Source organism: Hemitrygon akajei, chromosome 4 (genome assembly GCF_048418815.1).
Source record: "Hemitrygon akajei chromosome 4, sHemAka1.3, whole genome shotgun sequence".
Classification (NCBI taxonomy): domain Eukaryota; kingdom Metazoa; phylum Chordata; class Chondrichthyes; order Myliobatiformes; family Dasyatidae; genus Hemitrygon; species Hemitrygon akajei.
Window position 1 is genome coordinate 202329285 of NC_133127.1, and position 14158 is coordinate 202343442.

General features: G+C 43.9%; 1 protein-coding gene across 1 annotated transcript in view; it reads right to left on the bottom strand.

Annotated features, from left to right (window-relative positions):
* The window catches only part of LOC140727143 (protocadherin-16-like), a 465713-nt gene that overhangs the window by 143987 nt on the left and 307568 nt on the right, over positions 1-14158 (bottom strand). Inside the window, exons 8-9 of the mRNA XM_073044457.1 lie at positions 2649-2745; positions 1340-1497 (exon numbers count right to left, since the gene is read on the bottom strand). Of these exons, the coding sequence (XP_072900558.1) occupies positions 1340-1497; positions 2649-2745 (255 nt within the window). The remainder of the gene's footprint in view (positions 1-1339; positions 1498-2648; positions 2746-14158) is intronic.

Consider the following 14158-nt stretch of genomic DNA (forward strand, 5'->3'; position numbering starts at 1 on the left):
GTTTATGTATATTTAAGCCCGGGGTTGATAGATTCTTGATTAGTCAGGGCATGAAGGGATACAGGGAGCAGGCAGGAGGTTGGGGCTGAGAAGCAAATTAGATCAGCCAGGATGAAATAGTGGAGCAGACTTGATGAGCCAAATGGCCTAATTCTGCTCCTAAATCTTATGGTCTTACAAGCAGTTGACATCATTTACAGGGAATAGGAAGTCTTTTGATGAAATCTTTTCTGCATTAATGTTGCAGCTGAGGGCTGGGATGGCTTGTGAACCCCATGGTTCATCCACCCCTCCGGCAGCCAGCTGTCTAGCTGTATAACAGCTCATCTACGCCCTGAACAGTTACATACACTCCAGATTGATGAGACAGCAGTCATTATGACAATGAATGGTTGTCATACATTGGAATAGCTCTGGAGCATATGGAAAGACTGCCCACCTGAGGACAGAACAAGGGACTTACTAAGAGCAGGACATTCCTTTTGTTGGATACAACTGTTTAATTCTTAGGTTAGGCTGCTTAATTGTTATTTTCTTTGCAGTTTAACAATTGTCTACTTGTATTTCATATAATTACTTATATATAAGTAATTGCTAACTGCTTCTTAGTGGTAATAGTATGTCTTTACAAGTTAAACATGTCCCCTAGTGGCTATATGGATATAATATTGGTGTGATTTTGGAAGCTACTTGGTACAGCATTCTTTGAATAATGGTTTTCTCATTGGTTGGCTCTTATCTACAAATTTGAATGGAATTTTCCTCATCTCTGTAGTATAACAGAACTGTCCCACAAAGCAGCATGATCTTCCTAGATCATAGCTTTCTCATCAATTAGTAGACCTCTATCACTGTCTGTTTCAATTTTCTTTTCTTCTATCAATGCTTAATAAAACAATTGTGAAGCAATAAGTTTTGTGTCTCTTTCCCAACTTCTAATAGAAACTTGGATTCAAACATAAGAATCTAATGCTCTGATAGGTCCAAATATCCAAGGAGATGCTGCAGACAATATCTGTGTTCAGGTGAATCCAGGACTGTGAGAGAATATTTTTATTGAAAATGGTGCAAATAAAATTACTTTTAAAACAAGAAAATAACCAAAAGAAAATACACAAATTGGAGGCCAAGGTTGAAAGCCACAAAAAATCATGGTTAGGAATAGAATGAAGTGGCCTCTACACTACCCTGTCCACCAACCGGAAAAGTTCATTGGATTGATGGGTCCTATTTCACAAACCAATTCCTCTTTGCCTGGAGAAGGTACAGGTGTTTGCATAGGTTTAGGTATGTCAGCCGTCTTTGGGAATGATCAAAGGCCATTGGGAGAAACACGTACCTGGATGCGGATGGTGAGAGGGGTGGTCTGAGGAGGGTGACCACGGTCCTGTGCCAATATCATCAGTTCATACTCCTGTCTGTCGCGCTGGTGAAGAGCTGTGGCTGCTCGGAGCTCACCAGTCGTTGGGTGCAGAGAGAATCTCTGGGCCCAGGAGCCTGCAGTGAGAGAGAAGGAGATCCAATCAATAGACCTAGATAACATACCATCACTCCTAGATAACCCACTATCACTCCCAGATAACTCACCATCAGATCCAGATATCGTCAGACTCAGATAACCAATCATAATCAGGATAACTCACCAGCACTCCCAGATAAATCACCATCAGACCCAGATAATTTACCATCAGACACAGATAACCCACCATCAGACTTAGATAACGCACCTTCAGATTGTTAATGTATATATCAGCAATGGTGTTAACACAAACACATAAGACATAGGAGCAGAAATAGGCCATTTGGCCCATTGAGTCTTCTCCACTACTCCTTCATGTCTGATTTATTATCCCTCTCAAGCCCATTCTCCTGCCTTCTACCTGTAACCTTGATTCCCTGACTAATCAAGAACCTATCAACATCTGCTTTAAATATATCCAATGACTTGGCTTCATCTGTCTGTGGCATTGAATTCCACAGATTCACTACCTTCTGGCTCAAGAAATTCTTCCTCATCTCTCTTCTAATGGGACATCCCCCTATTCTGAGGCTGTGCCATTTGCTCCTAGGCTCCCCTACTATGGTAAACATTCTCTCCATACCCACTTTATCTAGTCCTTTCAATATTGGATAGGTTTCAATAAGAACTCCTCTCATCCTTCTAAACTCCAATGAGTACAAGCCCAGAGCCATTAAATGCTCCTCCCATATTAACCCATTCATTCCCAGGATCATTCTTGAGAAGCCTCTCTGGACCCTCTTCAATGCCAGCACATCTTTATTAGATAAGGAGTCAAAAAGTGGTCATATTACTCCAAGTATTGTGTGATCAATGCCATCAGTTCAGTGAATTCATCCTTTATAATTGTAAACTATTGTAGAAACACAAGGTCAGCAGGTTATTTTGCCATGCAGGTCCATTACTTTGGGACAGGAGAAGGAAGCACATCCAATGTATTAGCTTGATCTATCAACATTGCAGACAGTGAAGTCAGTAAATATAATGAAAACAGAAATGGACAGGGAAGTCGAGAGGTGTTGGGGACTAATGGAATTGTGCAGGCTAACCATTCACACTACTATGATTAGGAGTGATCCTATTGAATGGTGGAGAGATCTCTTCCTAATTCTTATGCCTCCACTCTTACCTGACAAGGAGAACACCACTGTCCCATTCTCTCCTTCATCTGGATCTTTGGCTTGGAGGGTCGTCACTAGATTACCAGATAAGTTTCCTTCAAAGATCTGTAAGTGGAGGAGGTGAATATGAGGTCAGCCAGCTTGGAGATTCCATAAACAAGTTAAGTGTGTGCCTTTGTGTCAGTGTGCCTTGGATTCTGACAAAGCGCAAACTAAAACACAGACTCCAACCTCAGTATTTACCAGGGACAGCAGGCACGGAGATCAAAGTGAATTCTGACTTGGAATGCATTCATAGATGTTGGAACAAGTTGGGGAACAAATAGCACAAGGATAATGGCAGCAACCCAGACCAGAAATCCAGGGCTCTGGATTAGTGACCTAGATGAAAGAGTTCAAATCACTCCTCAGCACCTGGGGAATTTAAAATCAATTAATTCAATATATCTGGAATGAAAAGTAACAATGATCATGAAACAGTTCAACAGCTGACAGAAAACTATCTGATTCACTTCTGAGAAAGAAATTGACTGTTGTTCAGATTGGTGAAACCACACATTAAAAATTTTCTGAGGGTTCATGAAGTGAAAGCTATGGTAGGATTTCCATCTGCAGCCTATCCTGGTGTAGCCAATGCAGTGATGATAGCAGTTAGTCCTGACGAAGGGTCTCGGCCTGAAACGTCGACAGTGCTTCTCCTTATAGATGCTGTGTTCCACCAGCATTTTGTGTGTGTTGCAGTGATGATATCATTATTGCCAGCAACACTTCAGGATCACTGGATGGTTACAGCACTATTTCAGGTCATTCAGTCATCAGATCTATATCGGCAGTAGGGTCTGTTCCCAAATGTCTTCTCCCCTTTACCTGTCAGTTCTGTTACACCCTTCCTAGAGGACAGATTTCAAAGTATGTTACCATGAAGAAATTCAGACTCTGTAGTGGGAGAGGTTGAGTGAATAAGACAAAACTGGGCAAATAGATATAAAGGCAGAAAGGAATCAGGTCATGCACTACTCTGCTCACTCTCACACCCACATCCTGTTTATAGTCACACTCACTGTGACTTGTTCACATGAAGATTCACTATCCTGTTCACATGCATTGTGACATGTCCACACTCACAAAGGCTGTGCCTTGTTCATACTAACACTCATGATGATCTGCTGACATCTCACACTCACCATGTCCTGTTTACACTCACAGTGACCTATCATGTTTTGTAACTCCAAACCTTTTAACTAATTCAAAGGAAAACAAAAGAACCAAGAGATGGGAGTCTTATGTTTGTTCTTTAAGTGAGATGTGCAATTGAGATGTGCCAGCATCATGATGTATGAAATTCACGTATTTTTACATATAATGATAATGTCACGGTCCTGATCATTAATTCCCCATTTTCTCCTAATTCCCTTTGATTGTGCCATGGTTTCCACCGTTAATTTCTCATTTTCTCCTAATTTCTTTTGATAGTGGCACACCTGGTTTACATCATGACCTGCAGCATAAGAACCCTGGCTTTGCACCCACTAGTTGCCAGATCGTTGATTTTACCAGCGTGGTAATTAACGATCCCGGCCACTTAGGACTGTGTGTTCTAAGATTTGCTTCAGTACTGAGATTTACCTGTGAAACTCAGTCTCTCTGTGTCAAGATAGTATTCTGAGTTTTACTTCAGCATTGAGATTTACCACTGTAACTTCATCTCTCCATGCTAAGAAAAGCTTTGTCTGCTGCTTCCCTTTCTATGCTCTGTGTCAAGATAAGAACATAGAACATAGAACAGTACAGCACAGTACAGGCCCTTCGGCCCACAATGTTGTGCAATGTTGTGCCGACCCTCAAACCCTGCCTCCCATATAAACCCCTACCTTAAATCCCTCCATATACCTGTTTAGTAGTCTCTTAAACTTCACTAGTGTATCTGCCTCCACCACTGACTCAGGCAGTGCATTCCACGCACCAACCACTCTCTGAGTGGAAAAACCTTCCTCTAAAATCCCCCTTGAACTTCCCTCCCCTTACCTTAAAGCCATGTCCTCTTGTACTGAGCAATGGTGCCCTGGAGAAGAGGCACTGGCTGTCCACTCTGTCTATTCCTCTTAATATCTTGTACACCTCTATCATGTCTCCTCTCATCCTCCTTCTCTCCAAAGAGTAAAGCCCTAGTTCCCTTAATCTCTGATCATAATCCATACTCTCTAAACCAGGCAGCATCCTGGTAAATCTCCTCTGTACCCTTTCCAATGCTTCCACATCCTTCCTATAGTGAGGCGACCAGAACTGGACACAGTACTCCAAATGTGGCCTAACTAGAGTTTTATAGAGCTGCATCATTACATCGCATCTCTTAAACTCTATCCCTCGACTTATGAAAGCTAACACCCCATAAGCTTTCTTAACTACCCTATCTACCTGTGAGGCAACTTTCAGGGATCTGTGGACATGTACCCCCAGATCCCTCTGCTCCTCCATACTACCAAGTATCCTGCCATTTACTTTATACTCTGCCTTGGAGTTTGTCCTTCCAAAATGTACCACCTCACACTTCTCTGGGTTGAACTCCATCTGCCACTTCTCAGCCCACCTTTGCATCCTATCAATGTCTCTCTGCAATCTTTGACAATCCTCTACACTATCTATAACACCACCAACCTTTGTGTTGTCTGCAAACTTGCCAAACCACCCTTCTAACCCCACATCCAGGTCGTTAATAAAAATCACAAAAAGTAGAGGTCCCAGAACAGATCCTTGTGGGACACCACTAGTCACAACCCTCCAATCTGAATGTACTCCGTCCACCACGGCCCTCTGCCTTCTGCAGGCAAGCCAATTCTGAATCCACCTGGCCAAACTTCCCTGGATCCCATGCCTTCTGACTTTCTGAATAAGCCTACCATGTGGAACCTTGTCAAATGCCTTACTAAAATCCATGTAGATCACATCCACTGCACTACCCTCATCTATATGCCTGGTCACCTCTTCAAAGAAATCTATCAGGCTTGTTAGGCACGATCTGCCCTTCACAAAGCCATGTTGACTGTCCCTGATCAGACCATGATTCTCTAAATGCCCATAGATCCTATCTCTAAGAATCTTTTCCAACAGCTTTCCCACCACAGACGTAAGGCTCACTGGTCTATAATTACCTGGACTATCCCTACTACCTTTTTTGAACAAGGGGACAACATTCGCCTCCTTCAAATCCTCCGGTACCATTCCCGTGGACAATGAGGACATAAAGATCCTAGCCAGTTGTTCAGCAATCTCTTCCCTTGCCTCGTGGAGCAGCCTGGGGAATATTCCATCAGGCCCCGGGGACTTATCCGTCCTAATGTATTTTAACAACTCCAACACCTCCTCTCCCTTAATATCAACATGCTCCAGAACATCAACCTCACTCATATTGTCCTCACTGTCATCAAGTTCCCTCTCAGTGGTGAATACCGAAGAGAAGTATTCATTGAGGACCTCGCTCACTTCCACAGCCTCCAGGCACATCTTCCCACTTTTATCTCTAATCGGTGCTACCTTCACTCCTGTCATCCTTTTGTTCTTCACATAATTGAAGAATGCCTTGGGGTTTTCCTTTACCCTACTCTCCAAGGCCTTCTCATGCCCCCTTCTTGCTCTTCTCAGCCCCTTCTTAAGCTCCTTTCTTGCTCCCCTATATTCCTCAATAGACATATCTGATCCTTGCTTCCTAAACCTCATGAATGCTGTCTTCTTCCACCTGATTAGATTTTCCACTTCACTTGTCACCCATGGTTCTTTCACCCTACCATTCTTTATCCTCCACACCAGGACAAATTTATCCCTAACATCCTGCAAGATATCCCTAAACATCGACCACATGTCCATAGTACATTTCCCTGCAAAAACATCATCCCAATTCACACCCGCAAGTTCTAGCCTTATAGCCTCATAATTTGCCCTTCCCCAATTAAAAATTTTCCTATCCTCTCTGATTCTATCCTTTTCCATGATAATGCTAAAGGCCAGGGAGCAGTGGTCACTGTCCCCCAGATGCTCACCCACTGACAGATCTGTGACCTGACCCAGTTTGTTACCTAATACTAGATCTAGTATGGCATTCCCCCTAGTTGGCCTGTCAATATACTGTGACAGGAATCCATCCTGGACACACTTAACAAACTCTGCCCCAACTAAACCCTTGGAACTAATCAAGTGCCAATCAATATTAGGGAAGTTAAAGTCATCCATGATAACAACCCTGTTATTTTTTGCAGCTTTCCAAATTCTGCCTCCCAATCTGCTTCTCGGTATCTCTGCTGCTACCAGGGGGCCTATAGAATACCCCCAGTAGAGTAACTGCTCCCTTCCTGTTCCTGACTTCCACCCATACTGACTCAAAAGAGGATCCTGCTACATTACCCACCCTTTCTGCAGCTGTAATAGTATCCCTGACCAGTAATGCCACCCCTCCTCCCCCTTTCCCCCCCCCCCCATCCCTTTTAAAGCACTGAAATCCAGGAATATTGAGAATCCATTCCCTGCCCTGGTGCCAGCCAAGTCTCCGTAATGGCTACTACATCATAATTCTATGTATGTATCCAAGCTCTCAGTTCATCACCTTTGTTCCTGATGCTTCTTGCATTGTAGTACACACACTTTAGCCCTTCTACCTTACTACCTTTATACCCTTTATTCTGCCGCTCTTTCCTCAAAGCCTCTCTATATGTTAGATCTGGCTTTATTCCATGCACTTCTTTCACTGCTCTATCGCTCCGGGTCCCATCCCCCTTGCAAATTAGTTTAAACCCTCCTGAACCATGCTAGCAAACCTACCAGCAAGGATATTGCTCCCCCTTGAGTTCAGCTGCAACCCATCCAATCTGTACAGGTCCCACCTTCCCCAGAAGAGATCCCAATGATCCAAAAATCTAAAACCCTGCCCCCTCCACCAACTCCTCAGCCACGCATTCAACTGCCATCTCCTCCAATTCTTGCCATCACTGTCACGTAGTACTGGCATCAATCCTGAGAACGCCACCCTTGAGGTCCTGTTCTTCAGCCTTCTGCCTAGTTCCCGAAACTCACCCTTCAGGACCTCATCCCTCTTCCTGCCTATGTTGTTGGTCCCAACATGTATCACGACTTCTGGTTGCTTTCCCTCTCGTACCAGGATGTCATGCACCCGGTCAGAGACATCCCGGACTCTGGCTCCCGGGAGGCAACAAACCATACGGGTTTCCTTCTCACGTCCACAAAATCTCCTGTCTGCTCCCCTGACTATAGTCTCCAATGACGACAGCTCTCCTCTTCTCTGTCCCATCCTTCTGCACCACAGGGTCAGACTCAGTGCCAGAGGCCCTGCCACCGTGGCTCACACCTGGTCGGTCGTCCTCACCAACAGCATCCAGGATGGTAAACTTATTATTCAGGGGAATGGCTACAGGGGTGCTCAGCACTACCTGTCTACTGTCCTTCGCTTTCGCCCCTCGGACTGTCACCCAACGACCTGCTTCCGGCAGCCTAGGTGTGACTACCTCCCTGTAGCTCTCATCTATGACTGCCTCATTCTCCCTTATGAGTCGAAGGTCATCCAGCTGCTGCTCCAGATTCCTCACACCGTCTTCCAAATCTCCCAGCTGCAAGCATTTCTGGCAGATGTGACTCTGCGGGAGAGGGGAGTTCCCCCAAGACTGCCACATCTCACAGGAGAGGCACATCACCATCTCAGGAGTCATTGTAAAGATTAACTGTGAACAAGCTCGTCCTCCACCTCTTCTTGTCGAAGCCTCTCAAGTTAAAGCCTCAAATCTCCACTCCTTCACTGGCCCACTCACTCACTGGCCGCTTTCCACACGCCGCTCCGCTTGAGGTAACCCTCTATTTATTTGTTTGAGTTTTTCAAGCTGCTTGGTCACCTGACCTTGATTGCCCAGTCAGCTGCTTTCTGCTGAGTCTGAGCTGTTCAAATCTTGATTGTCTAATCAACGGCTTTCTGCTGAGCTATTCAAATCTTGATTGACTTGATTGCACAGTCCAACTGCCAAAACTGCCAGAATCTCTCGAGTCAAAGCCTCAAAACTCCACTCCTTCACTGGCCTACTCACTCACTGGCCGCTAAGTTCTGCCTGCCTCCTGCTTCCCTGCACTCCCTCCAGTTTGCTGTCCGATGCCCACGCCTGTATCTGCACCCTAACTCAGTCTCTGTGCCTGTGTTCTGCGTTTGGGTTTGCCTCATTCGTTGCAACAGAACAATCTCGCCACGATGGACCCAGCGGACACAAATACCTTTCAACATAGAAACATATAAACATAGAAAATAGGTGCAGAAGTAGGCCATTCGGCCCTTCGAGCCTGCACTGCCATTCAGTATGATCATGGCTGATCATCCAACTCAGAACCCTATACCTGCTTTCTCTCCATACCCCCGATCCCTTTAGCCACAAGGGTAACTTCCTCTTAAATATAGCCAATGAACTGGCCTCAACTGTTTCCTGTGGCTGAGAATTCCACAGATTCACCACTCTCTGTGTGAAGAAGTTTTTCCTCATCTTGGTCCTAAAAGGCTTCCCCTTTATCCTTAAACTGTGACCCCTCATTCTGGACTTCCCCAACATCGGAAACAATCTTCCTGCATCTAGCCTGTCCAATCCCTTTAGAATTTTATGTTTCAATAAGATCCCCCCTCAATCTTCTAAATTCCAGTGAGTATAAGCCTAGTCGATCCAGTCTTTCTTCATATGAAAGTCCTGCCATCTCAGGAATCAATCTGGTGAACCTTCTCTGTACTCCCTCTATGGCAAGAATGTCTTTCATCAGACTAGGGGACCAAAACTGCACTCAATATTCTAGGTGCGGTCTCACCAAGGCCTTGTACAACTGCAGTAGAACCTCCCTGCTCCTGTACTCAAATCCTTTTGCTATGAATGCCAACATACCATTTGCCTTTTTCACCACCTGCTGTACCTGCATGCCCACCTTCAATGACTGGTGTACAATGACACCCAGGTCTCGTTGCATCTCCCCTTTTCCTAATTGGCCACCGTTCAGATAATAATCTGTTTTCCTGTTCTTGCAACCAAAGTGGATAACCTCACATTTATCCACATTAAATTGCATCTGCCATGAATTTGCCCACTCACCTAACCTATCTAAGTCACCCTGCATCCTCTTAGCATCCTCCTTATAGATAGAGCTCTTATAGATAGCGGGGTCAAGGGATATGGGGAGAGGGCAGGAACGGGGTACTGATTGTGTATGATAAGCCATGAACACAGTGAATGGCGGTGCTGGCTAGATGGGCCAAATGGCCTATTCCTGCACCTACTGTCTATTGTCTATTGTCCTCATAGCTAACACCGCCGCCTAGCTTCGTGTCATCCGCAAACTTGGAGATGCTGCATTTAATTCCCTCGTCTAAATTATTAATATACATTGTAAACAACTGGGGTCCCAGCACTGAGCCTTGCGGTACCCCACTAGTCACTGCCTGCCATTCTGAAAAGGTCCCGTTTACTCCCACTCTTTGCTTCCTGTCTGCCAACCAATTCTCTATCCACATCAATATCATACCCCCAATACCGTGTGCTTTAAGTTTGCACACTAATCTCCTGTGTGGGACCTTGTCAAAAGCCTTTTGAAAATCCAAATATATCACATCCACTGGCTCTCCCCTATCCACTCTACTAGTTACATCTTCAAAAAATTCTATAAGATTCGTCAGACATGATTTTCCTTTCACAAATCCATGCTGACTTTGTCCACTGATTTCACCTCTTTCCAAATGTGCTGTTATCACATCTTTGATAACCGACTCTAGCATTTTCCCCACCACTGATGTCAGACTAACCGGTCTATTATTCCCTGGTTTCTCACTCCCTCCTTTTTTAAAAAGTGGGGTTACATTAGCCACCCTCCAATCCTCAGGAACTAATCCAGAATCTAAGGAGTTTTGAAAAATTATCACTAATGCATCCACTATTTCTTGGGCTACTTCCTTAAGCACTCTGGGATGCAGACCATCTGGCCCTGGGGATTTATCTGCCTTTAATCCCTTCAATTTACCTAACACCACTTCCCTACTAATATGTATTTCCCTCAGTTCCTCCATCTCACTAGACCCTCGGTCCCTTACTATTTCCGGAAGATTATTTATGTCCTCCTTAGTGAAGACAGAACCAAAGTAGTTATTCAATTGGTCTGCCATGTGTTTGTTCCCTATGATCAATTCACCTGTTTCTGACTGTAAAGGACCTACATTTGTCTTGACCAATCTTTTTCTTTTCACGTATCTATAAAAGCTTTTACAGTTAGTTTTTATGTTCCCTGCCAGCTTTCTCTCATAATCTTTTTCCCCCTTTCCTAATTAAGCCCTTTGTCCTCCTCTGCTGGTCTCTGAATTTCTCCCAGTCCTCAGGTGTGCCGCTTTTTTTTGCTAATTTATATGTTTCTTCTTTGGACTTGATACTATCCCTAATTTCCCTTGTCAGCCACGGGTGCACTACCTTCCCTGGTTTATTCTTTTGCCAAACTGGGATGAACAATTGTTGTAGTTCATCCATGCAATCTTTAAATGCTTGCCATTGCATGTCCACCGTCAACCCTTTAAGTATCATTTGCCAGTCTATCTTAGCTAATTCACGTCTCATACCTTCAAAGTTACCCTTCTTTAAGTTCAGAACCTTTGTTTCTGAATTAACTATGTCACTCTCCATCTTAATGAAGAATTCCACCATATTATGGTCACTCTTACCCAATGGGCCTCGCATGACAAGATTGCTAATTAACCCTTCCTCATTGCTCAATACCCAATCTAAAATAGAATAACAAGCCCTCACCAGTGAAGGTTCCCTACTGGAAAGCACGACCAACTCCTCCGGGAGGTCACAGAGAACCCTGTCTGTCTGCTCACGTCACGCAGATCGGTAACCAGGTGGACCATGTCTCTACTCATTTTACCCCATCCACTCCTGGAACCCTGTCTAACGAGCCCAGACAGCCTGTAGCGGCAACCCCCTACGTGTCAGCAACACCTCCACCAAGATCCTCACCTATCATCCTGGTTCCAAGAACGGGAAGCCAGACGCTCTCTCTCATCAATACGTCTCTGAGGAGGGCCATCCCATCTCCAATACCATTCTGTGTGGTGGCTGCCCTCACCTGGGAGATCGAATCCACCGTCAGAGAGGCCCAACAGACTCAACCTGACCCAGGCAATGGACCCCTCAATTGCCTCTTCGTGACTGATGCTGTTCGGTCTCAGGTTCTCCAGTGGGGGCACACGTTTTGTTTCACCTGCCATCCCAGAATTGATCGAACTCTGTCCCTTCTGAAGCAACATTTCTGGTGGCCCACCTTGGATGCTGACACTCGCTCCTTCGTCTCTGCCTGTTCTGTGTGTGCCCATGGAAGAGCCTCCCATCAACCACCTGCTCGGTTGCTTTGCCCCCTACCAATCCCTAGCCGTTCTTGGTCCCAAATTGCTCTGGATTTCATTCTCTGACTTGAAGTTCATGCAATAACCTTAATGCATGCAGAGTAGATTCAGTTTCTTTATACTCACAAAAGCCAAATGCTTGCAAGTTTCCTGAAGCTCTTTGTACTCTCTTCCAGCTTAAAACTTAGGCAGCTTTCACAAATAACAGCCTGATTATCATGTCAGAGGGTTTCGCAGAAATACTGCCTACAAAACTATGAGTCAGACCACTGCTTTCATCACTTTCACAATTCCTCTGAGCTGCATGGTCTTTCCTTGGTTCAATTTGTTTTCCCAACCAGAGGCACAGAGGTTGGTACTAACATCTGTTTGTTCTCTGTTGGGCAACTGTTCATGATGTACAGAATGTAGACAGTTCCAAGTTCAATGTTTATTTCAAGGCTACCCAGCCCTGTGTCACTCTCATCAGATTTTTCACCAACAGCATGAAACTGCAACTTGACTTTTTATCTTCCCTGTGCAGTCCATTTATTTTTGTCTGCCCATCATACTCTTTTCATGTTTCCTACTTTGGTTGCATTTTCTGCAAGTTTTGCCTTTAAACCTGCATTGGCCTGGTGTATGTGAGCCCTGGCCACAACGGTAACACAATTTGTTCACCCAGGCCAGTTTCTGTTTAGACATTGCAATTTTGTTCATTTTCACTTTCATTCCTGACTGCAACTCAATCACATCCCTGTCTCATATTTCAATTGATACAGTTATTTTAACTGCTCTTTTAAATGTAAGCTGTGCTTCAGTTAGGAGCTGGTTTTGAATGCTTTTTTGTAAAATTCCACAAACTAAACAATCTCTCAGTGCATCATTAAGCCCATCATTTCTTAGGCAATTTCTTCAATTCAGCCATGTAAGCTGAAATGGACTCCCTTTCTTTTTGTCCGTTTATGAAACCCACAGCATTCTGCAATTAACAGTGATTTCAGACAATATCATCAAAACTCATTTCTTCTGGTCTGTTTGGAGCAGTCAAACGTCAAAGCAAACTGTATGCCTTAAACCCACTTCATTCAGCAAAATTAGTACCTGTTTCTTATTGGCTATTCCATTTGCTTTAAAATACTGTTCAATTAGCTCAAAATACATAAGCCAGTTACCCAATGAGTAATTGAACATGTCAATCTTTCTGATGTAGCCACCTATTTCTGCTTGTTATTTATGATTATTATCACCTGGTACTCACTGTTTATGAACCCATGAATTTGTCTGCTTTCTACCTTTTCTTAACTCGTCTGTCTCTGCATGTGCTGCAATGTGCATTTTTTTTTACTTGCCATTCCACACTGCACTTTTTTTTAACTTGAATGGCTCGCTGCATTCCAACAGGTTAATAGCCATTTCAGGTTTGTTTTAAAACTACATTGTCACCACTGTTAGGTTTTGTAACTCCAAAATGTTAAACTAATTCAAAGGAAAAGAAGAGAGCCAAGAGATGCGAGTATTAAGTTTATTCTTTACTTTAAGCGAGGTACGCATATATCACGTGGTAGTGTCATGACTTACGTAATTCATGTATTTTACATATAACCATAATTAATTATATACTCAAATATTACAGAAATATTAAACACACAGCATGGCCTATTTACACTCACTGTGTTGTTCACACTTACTGTGTCCCATCTACACTTACACTCACTGTAACCTGTTCACTCTCACTGCATTCGTCACACTCACTGAATCCTGTTCACATTCCTGTATCTCATTCACACTCACTGTTTCCTGTTCACACCCATTGTGTTCTATTCACAATCAATTTCACTGTGTCCTGTTCACAAAGACAGGGTTCAGCAGACTTCGATGAGTCCAAGCCTTTGAAAATTCTAATTAATTAAAATGCAGGAAGATAAACAGAATTATTCTGATGAAGTGAGAAAGTTAAATATTTACCTCAAGAATATATTAAGGATTTGCATGACCAATCTTTCATAGTTTAACTTACCAGAAGTTCACAAGTCAAGGACTGGATGACGGAAGAAATCTGTGCTAACCTGACTGCTTTCACTGCAGTCCCAGTGATGGAATCTTGGAAACGGCCAAGTTTATCAAGAC